Below are 9,468 nucleotides of genomic sequence, written 5' to 3' on the forward strand. Positions count from 1 at the left end.
TCTTTCTGTGATTTCAGATTCAAGCCATGTGGTTGCTCACATGATGGCCACTGGAAGCTTACATGGTCGTTAACTTCAGGGCCCGTGGGATTAGTCGAGATACACGCAAGCTGGCCCGGACACCCACGTTAAACTAAAAAATAATAATTGTTAGCGGTAGAAATATTGGGGAATAGCTCAATTGATTATGTTTTAAATTTATTTTATAAAAATTACTAGTTTAAGTTATACAAATATTAGGATTATTGAAGATTTATATACTTATTAACTTTAAAATCTATAAAATTAATTAAAATATTTATAAACTTTTACGGACATAATATTAATAAAAAAAACATAATAATTGTTGGAGCAGGGTTTGAAGGCCCTGTGAAAAAGTATTTGGATGTTACTTTCGGCTATGGTCCCAGTATGATCGGAGTGTCGGTAGCAGTACTTGTTGGCTTTTGTCTCTTCTTCTTTATTATCTTTGCCGTCTCCATAGAAGGCCTCAACTTCCAGAAACGATGAGGACTTTACAATCCAGGAGCTTTTATGGATTGCATAGGCAAGCATCAAAATCATAACAGAAGACAATGTGCAGGAGACTTCAAGTTCAGATCATGGGGTATGCATGCCAAAGGGGCAAAATACCTACAGGAAGATTTCTCTTTAGTGCTCGATCCCACCAGACTACCTGACCTGGGAATTTTATGACATGAATCTATCAAGGATGTTATCCCCGGTTCTAAAATAATTGTCTTCTGTTCTAGTAACAGGTCGACATATAAGAAGATATGGAAATCATTCTTCATGTTTCACAAATCCAAGTTCAAACTAGCCATAGAAACGGGCAGCGGCTGTCTTACTTTGGACAATTTTTTCTCCAAAAATAGAGAACTATGACAAAAGATATACGTAGATGTCATGTACAAAATAAAACAGCCGTACATGGTACTTCTACCCAGATTGCTCCATGTCCCTAAAACATGGAGAAGCCAAGCCGGCGCACCCCCCTGCTTGCTCCGTAAGAGTGGGATTGAACATGAGAAATGAACAATGGCATCTATAATGCAGCTGGCTCTTAACTCTTAAGGCATGCAAAATGAGTAAAAACAGGTGGACATCTGCATAATTTAATCAACTCATATCATATGGTATTATCGATATATTTCGTGTTCATAAGAGAGAACTATTTAAGTCAGTCAGCCAAACAGCTAGCACTTATAAAGGCACTATAATTTTTATTTGCTGAGAGAGCCAACTAGTGGTGCACCGCATTCTCTCGTCCATTGTTCAATCCAAATGAAGTCAAGTCAAGGGATCATCTTTTCCTCTCTCATGAAATCAACCCAATACAAGATTGATTCCAATGTCTTGCATCTCATCGTAAAACCCAATCGGTCAGCTTTCCCTCGGGTTCCTAGCATTTTCATCGGAAAGCGGAACAAGATATCCAAGAATTCCCAGTTAGCCAAATCTTCCATCTCTGTGTGTACCAGGCCTTCCTTCACTACAATTTCTTGCCAGGCCTCCTTCTTGTCACTCATTGCTTTTGCAAACCAAAAGTCGTTTGAAAACATTTCTTCAGGCACTTCCGCTCCAAACTTCTTTCCGAGGACCGGCCAGATCTCCTTCCATGTGAAACTTGGGCCATTAATTGCGTTGAAAGCTTGGCCGTCTGTGGAAGATATTCCATCATCGGTAGCTGCCCAAATGTGTTGTTCAGCGACTAGCCGAGCATCAGAACCATCAATGAACACTTCCTCCCAACACTCCCTAGTCCCTCCAAACACAAAAGGGAGGTTCAGATGTTTGCAAATAGCACCATAGATAGCTAAACAACCCATGATGTTATACAAAGCCGTGTTGGAGCTCCCCGTCAACAAACCAGGCCTTAGCACAGACCATGCCACTTTACCAGCTAGTCTCTTCTTGAGCAAGTCCTCGAGAGCATAATAGAAGTTATAACCTTCACTTGTTCTTGGGCATTTTTCATCGTAGACAGAGACTTGTTTCACATCAAAAGGACCTCTCAATGATAAATAATGCTTCATTCCTGTTTGGAGTGAAACGTGCTTCAACGCCTTAGATTTGGCGAGGATGACATTCAAGGCATTGGACACCATGGCCTCGTTCTGTTCACAGCATTCTCTGCTATCTAGAGGAAATTCGCCTGTCCAAGTGACCCAAAACATATGAGTCACATCTTGCACCATAGAGAGCTTGATTTCTGTCTCTTGAGGGTTTAGCAAGTCACATGAGATGAAATGGTAGTTGGGACTTAGGATAGGAAAACTCTCATACCTTCTAGCAACGCCATAAACCTTCCATTTGTTTTTTGAGATTAGCCTTCTGGCTATTTCTCTCCCAACAAGCCCGGTGACCCCAAAAATGATGGCAACACAATCAGCAGCAGCTTCAGCTCCATTATTGGATTCCTCAGCTGCCATTTGATATTGTATAGTTAGCTCAGATTTTAGAACCTTGCAGCATCTATAAATAAAGGATTTCTTGTGTCCTCCCGCATGGTAGTTAATGACCCTCTAACAGTGTTTTAGAAGGGCCTGACACCTAATCCGAATCAAACAAGTTGTCCTATTCTTTTGAGGGAGGATATCTGGCAAGGTTTCAAGCTTGCCCATTAAGACTCAATAATTGGTTTATAATATATTGCTACTCAAAATCAAGAAAAGCAAAATCATTATTTAAATAGCTTCCTTTTCATGTCAAGAATACTTTATGTTTTAAATCAACCAAGATCACATGGCGAGTGGCAAATAGTTGCGGCGTCAATGCTTCTAGACCGCCTTGCTTGCCGGCAGATTGTGACCTTTGGCCGTTAATATGCTGGCATTGTGGTTGCAATAAGAGCTTATAGTATCATTTCCAAGTTTGTCCACACATGGTTAAAGTAGCCCTGGCACTATATTTGGTACTGAGACATGAACGGTTTAGGACCCCATCTTCTTGATTGATGCAGCTTACTATTTTTTTCCCTCAATTAATTTTCAACAACACATGAAACACCTTGAATCTCTGTCACCAGGTCCGGAAGAATTGGAGTTTGATTTGATGGTTGAGCTGCTAGTCATCCTGAATTTAGGCTGGGCATAAAGCTGAGATACATTAAAAAAATATCAGGCAGGCCCATCTGGGTTACTTAGTGCACCTAACATGTCTAATCTCATGCCTTCTCTGGCAAGGGATTAGAAGAATGAGAGAAACGAAAGAAACAGTCATCTTACATTCTTGTCCACAATTTCCCAAGATGTTTCTACTACACTTTAACTGGATGTCCCAAATGAAAGCTACAACAAGCTGGAATTGTGGGTTAAGATTCATGAGCTTTGGATTTGCATGAAGAACTGAATGGTACAAAACCAGACCAGGTTCATACTCCATAAACAACGAAAAGGGTGCTAATTCTGTCAGTGTATGGGGAATCTGCATCCAAAAACTTGTAATGCTAGTTTACTCCAAGCAAAATGCAGATACAGTTGGATGCATGAATCATGACATATGAGTAATCAATCCACTAATCTATTGTCAACCCTGATATTGCTGTTATTTATGTGCAACTTGGGGTGCAGCATCAATTTGTTCCATGAGTAAACAGTCAAGCTGTCCTGCCAAGTTTATGCCAGCCACTTGAATTTTGATTCCTAGAGTGTCTCGTTAATTAATTAATAGAATACGGGACAGAACTAGAGACAAGAGTCGGACAAAGCCAGAGATAGCCATGATAGTTAAATTTTGAGAAAATTATTCCCTCTCATAATACTTTTGCCCCTGTATTCTTAAAAATTACATACTGTATAGATAACACTTATACTGAGTCAGCCGCACGTGAACTCGTTTAACAAAAAGTTTAAAAATATTATAAAAATTCTATTATAATTAATTTAATGCCAAAATGATTTTATAACACCATTTCTCTTCCTCTTCCCCGATTAAAAAATAACTTGAGTTTTTTGAGGCACAATTACTCTGATATTCAAAGTTGTTTTCTTTATTAACTTGATTATTACATTGCAAGAAGTGAAGACAGATTATTCTCGTAAGCAACATGATACAGTGAATTAAATCAAATACATGGAAAATCACAGCTACTAGGTAAAAAACTATATGCATTTTGACACTGCTTTGTACTTCAACTCAGTACCAAAACATTATTAGGAAGACATAAAGACAGAGCTATAAACAAACTTGTTCCATGAGAAGTTCTGTTTCTTCTCCAGAGCTCCCTTCTAAATCCGAAAAAACCTGTCTCAACTTTTGATGGCCTTGTAACTCGAAAGCTCTCGTTTACCACACCATCCTCTCTTACCAGAATGCCAATGCAGGTGGTTCACAGATGAATTGAAGAACATAAATTGATCTGTGGACCATTCTTTGCTGGGGATCAAGCCCCGCATGTAAATGCAGCTAAGCTGCAAAGAGTCCATTGAATGGTTTGCCTTGCGAGATTTGATCTAAATCAGAGTTGTAGGAAACATTAGCAGTGATCAGTCAATGAATGAAGAAACTTGGATCATTCTATAACATAGATTTTCGCTAGCTAGGAACTTACTCTGAGGGATTTTGTGAACAAAAAAGCACGCAGCAATCACAATGTAGCAAAGGAAAAGAAGTAGTCCTTTCATGTAGTGTGAAGTTCCATCCTGTAAGTAATTAAAATACTACCATAAGAGAATTTACAAACCAACTAAATAATTAATAGCCAATATAACATGCATCAACACTGGTAATTAAGAAAATATCAGATGACAAAACCTGTAAAGTGAAGGCCGTGATAATTATTGTGAAAGCAAGAGAACCGGTTTCAAGGAGACTGAAATCAAGGTCCATATGGATGTTCATTGTCCACGCAACAACAACACATAAAGGGACCTGAAGCCCACAAAAAAAGAAGAAAAAAAAGAAGAAGTTATCATGATTTCTTTCCAAGGTTAATTTGGCAAAGGATTTTGTTTGCCTGGGATTCTTTAATCTTACCACAAACATTGAAATTTGAGTGGCAGAACCTAGAGCAACACCTAAAGATATGTCCTGCATAACAGCCAGATAATTGGTGTTATTGAAACTTAGCAGGCAACAAAATATAGGAGTAAGACTACTGTCATGTTCGAACATATCATACCAGCTTGTTCTTGAAAGCAAATATGACCGATCCAGCATGTTCTGCAGCATTCCCCACTATTGGCAGCAAAATTATGCTGAGGAAACTGACAGAAATGCCCCAAGAATCTGATGCAGCCTGATTGAGATACATTAAAATTTGAAATCCGCATATTAGAAGATGCTTTAATATTGCTAACAAATAATATTTTAGAAGTTCTCAAGTGTAATGTACCTCAATTGTGCCCACAACATACTCAGATAACAAAGCTATGATAATTGTCATGCCAGCCAACCAAGTAAATGCACTCCAAAATCCTATCACTGCCTTTTCTTCCTCCTCGTCATCTTCCTGTCATTCAACTTGAACCAGTAAGTTCTATGCATTAATATCAACTTTGGATTATAATTATTTCCTTTTGACCTAATAGAATACTGATCTAATTGAATAAAACATTTTTAAGTGCTGCAATTATAATGAGCCCTCATATAGTTTTTATCTTAAAACTTTTTTGCATCTAGAGTTAATTAATCACCTCTTGAGCATCAAACAGTTGCCTGTGAGTTTTTAGCTGGAAGAAGATGTAAGCAACATATGCTATAAGCATAATAATGCTGCTCACTCTGGACAACTCAAGGGTAGAGAAGGCAGTGGCAGTTCCTTCCCCTATGGCATATCTGAACATCAGTGGCAACATGTGGCACAACAACCCCAGTAATAAAAGTAATGAGTTCACATCAGCCTGCTTCTGTTAAAGCCAAAAAAAGAAGAAAAAAAGATTATGAAATGTATTAGATCGTATATAATAATTACTTACCCAAGTTGTAAAATTAATTGGATTTGTTCTTGAATTTTGAGTTTGTGTCTTACTCTATCGTATTTCTGTTCCTTTTTTAGGTTGGCTAAGCCTCCGCATAGGAGGGAAGTCCCAAGAACTAGAAGGAGATTTGACAAAATGGAACCCAAAAGAGAATACTTCAAGACATGTATTTTGTTCTGGTAAAGAGCAAGAATTGCTATTATCAGCTCGGTTGCATTGCCACATGTTGCATTAAGGAGTCCTCCAACTGCAAATGATCGAATCATCTTCAATTTTCAAATGATGGTGTAAAACCAGAATTAGAAGTAATCTGTGGGCAAATTTAAATTACCTGTTGGACCAGTGAAGTATGCAATTTGTCTGGGATTAATAACAGCAAGAACAACAAAAGTTGAAAATAAAGATTAATATCAGAACAATCAATGGATAAAATATTCCACAAGTAAGCGTATAAAATTATATGACTATGCTTGGTTACAGACTTACTCAGTGAGGAAGCTGACACGTTCTGCTAGTGGGGTGAGTCCAAGCAAGCTCAAAGCAAATATCCAAGACTACGTGTGGCAGAATAATGCAAATTAAAAAGATATACAACAAGAAATATCATAATATATTTATTTAATCAATATCTATATATGATCATCTTCGTTAATTTGGTAATTAAATATGTATACAGGAGTTGCTAAATGTAACAAAATCAATTGCAAATATACAAAGAAAAATCAATGACATGGTTGTGTAACCAAAAAAAAGGTTCCATGATTCTTCCGAAAAGAAACTAATCAACTTACTCTTCCGAACTTATAATAGTCAGCAGCAATTGCTAGAGGAATGGCTGGGAAGAGAACAGCCAGCTTAGTTCCAAGAATCACTTCTTGAAGATTGGTCAAGAAATAGCCAAGCATTTCAAACCGAACATTTGATGAAACAAGCATTGGATCGGATTTCTTTCGAATAATTGAAGATGAAACATTCTGTGGTGTCTTCCCATTGACAAAACCCCCCTTAATGTCATTGCTGTTCAAGCCTTCCTTATAGTTAACATCTCCATTTTCCAATTCTGATGAGACCTGTTGATGAACCTGTGAGTGGTACTGGTCCATATTATGGTAAAATATTGTATAGCTACCACCCCAGTATACACCTAGTTTGTTTTCACTTCTACGTGAAAATCCAAGCGATCCCTGCTACCTTTAGCTTTAATTCCTGGGCTGATATCATAAAGAGGAGGTTATATATATATATAGGACAAGAGAAGCTAAATGTTTCTGAGGCAGAAAGACCCGAGAGTGCAGTTTCTTTATAATTAGTGTAGCTTCCTGGAATTTTCCCCTGCTTGTTGCCATTCTTGCATGGGAGTCCACGTACTTGCTAATGAAATTGTCTAGGTGTTGCACTCCTGGGACTATATACTGAGGTTTCACATGTAATGTGTTATACATTACTAGCTATCAGACAGAGTGCAAAGATAGGAATGGAATTGCATCCATAGCTGTATATATAACAGGATTAGTACACCTTAATTTCTAATTGCCTTTCCAAATATAATTTTATAAAAACTTAATATTTTTTATTTAAAATTAATTATTTTTTTATGTTTTTAGATTGTTTTGATATGTTGATATTAAAAATAAATTTTAAAAATAAAAAAATTATTTTAATATATTTATATGTAAAAAACACTTTAAAAAACAACCATTATTACACTTGAGAATAAGCCAAATGGTTGTTTAGCTGATCATATTAATTTTATATGAATCATGAAAAAACAATATATTATTGAATATAGTAATTTCATTAAACACGACAAAATATAAAATACATGGCTATTTTTAAAATTCAATGATAATTAAAGCTTACCAATTAAAAAGAATTAAATAAAACAACCAACAATAATATGAAAACATGAACTTTCAGGTTAATATTAATCCATCTATGTACGCAGGGGGCTGACAGGGCCTGGGTCTCTGGAAAAAAAAAAACCAAACAGTTTTAAATTCTAGAATAAAAACTATTAAAATTAATTAAGTTATGGTCCTCTAGAAAGTCTTTTATAATCTTGCCCTCAGTAAAAAGATTTCCTGGCCACGCCCTTATGAACATTAAATAGAATTCTCTAATCTTCTCTATCAAGAGCTTTCTAAAATAAGAATGTTGTTGCAGCTTATATACGTGGAACAATCTCAAGTTGTCATCAAGTACTTCTGAAGGAACCGGGTTACAACATCAGACTCCATTGATGGAAAACTTCACTTTTTTATATGATCGTCATTAATCTCTTCTAAATCATAAGATTTAATTAATAGCAAACCATTTGTTCAGAGAAAATATAAATCAGATTATAACGATATAAAAAAAACTAAAAACAAAACCAGATCCAGAACCATATGTATGGAACTAGATCAAGATTTGGTAAAAAGGAAGAAGAAAAAATAGAGAAGTGAAAAGTGAGGTGATTCTTTCATTGACGACGGCCATGGTTTTTCTCTCTTAAGCGAACTAAAAGAGGGAAAAGAGAGCAGTAAGGAGAAGAAATTCCTTGACCACGTTGGGTAGGCCAAATTAAGCTACTGTAGAAATGTTGCTTTGCTTTATTGCAAACCTGTTGATTTTAGAACTGCATGCACAGTGAAGATCTTGTAGCGTGTAGTCTGAATGAAGCAATTGATATTGCTACAGTTAACCTAACTAATGATTGAACAGCCACCAGCGAATGCATATATTCTAACATCTCACTCAAACTCAGTCACAACATGTATGTCAACTCAGCCCGAGTTTGAACAGTGACGTGAGGAATTAAGAAAAGGGACTGGATGCGTCTTTCATCTGGTAATTAGAAAGATAAAGATCAAGAAGGGATTGGAGAGATCCCTCAAATTATCCTTCCTAATTTACTCGAATTAGGTAGATTGATTTCTATCCTTCCATTTCTTCATAATTTTCAATTCTTTTGCTTTGGATAGATTGACTCTTATCCTTCCAGTTAGCCAAATAATTAGAGGGATAATAAGCCATCCATCATCTCCCCTACCCATCCCTTCACTTAATCCAACCCAGCTCCCCCAAAATCTATCATTCCCAATAAACAGTCTTACAGTGGCGTGTGAATAACTTGACGATGATAGCAAGGAGAAGATGGATCATCGAGAATGGAGAACTACGTACGTGTGCTTCGTTGAAATGTGCTAGCTAGGTTAAACTAGCACGTGGCACCTCTTGTCGAATTCTGCTATGTTTGGAAGAACATCACAAGTGTTATGGCCAATACATGCATGGTGAAACGCAGACAGCAAATGATATAGAAAAAGGTGATAAAACAACAGGCATGCATGCCAAGAATAAATCTCAGCCGTAAAATCTAAGATTTAGGAATTTGTTTAACCAGAAAGAAACTCAAAGTCAGGCGACATTGTAGAAGTAGAGTTAGCAAAAATCAAGTCTCGCAACTGAAAAGAACTTTTTTTGAAAACCCTAGAAGCCAGTAAAAAAGGCCAAGTAAAAAACAAACAAATTAGTAGACCTAGAAAGATACCCAGTACCAAGACCA

At 36.8% G+C, this 9,468-nt stretch overlaps 2 protein-coding genes across 2 annotated transcripts; both read right to left on the reverse strand.

Annotated features, from left to right (window-relative positions):
- Positions 1–810: 810 nt before the first annotated feature.
- LOC7481479 ((S)-8-oxocitronellyl enol synthase CYC2) lies at positions 811–2,598 on the reverse strand. Its single transcript, XM_002313346.4, has one exon. The coding sequence runs from the start codon at positions 2,430–2,432 to the stop codon at positions 1,296–1,298; it is 1,137 nt and encodes a 378-aa protein (XP_002313382.3). The 5' UTR covers positions 2,433–2,598; the 3' UTR covers positions 811–1,295.
- A 1,372-nt stretch (positions 2,599–3,970) lies between these two features.
- Positions 3,971–7,157, reverse strand: LOC7481478 (vacuolar cation/proton exchanger 3). The gene is made up of 11 exons (XM_006378986.3): positions 6,713–7,157; positions 6,408–6,475; positions 6,253–6,281; positions 5,972–6,168; positions 5,637–5,849; positions 5,336–5,452; positions 5,123–5,239; positions 4,978–5,031; positions 4,756–4,872; positions 4,553–4,643; positions 3,971–4,454 (listed from the first exon to the last, which is right to left on the reverse strand). The coding sequence occupies exons 1-11, from the start codon at positions 7,022–7,024 to the stop codon at positions 4,408–4,410; spliced, it is 1,362 nt and encodes a 453-aa protein (XP_006379048.2). The 5' UTR covers positions 7,025–7,157; the 3' UTR covers positions 3,971–4,407.
- Between the last annotated feature and the right edge of the window lie 2,311 nt (positions 7,158–9,468).

The sequence above is a fragment of the Populus trichocarpa genome, chromosome 9, assembly GCF_000002775.5.
Source record: "Populus trichocarpa isolate Nisqually-1 chromosome 9, P.trichocarpa_v4.1, whole genome shotgun sequence".
NCBI classification, from domain to species: Eukaryota; Viridiplantae; Streptophyta; class Magnoliopsida; order Malpighiales; family Salicaceae; genus Populus; species Populus trichocarpa.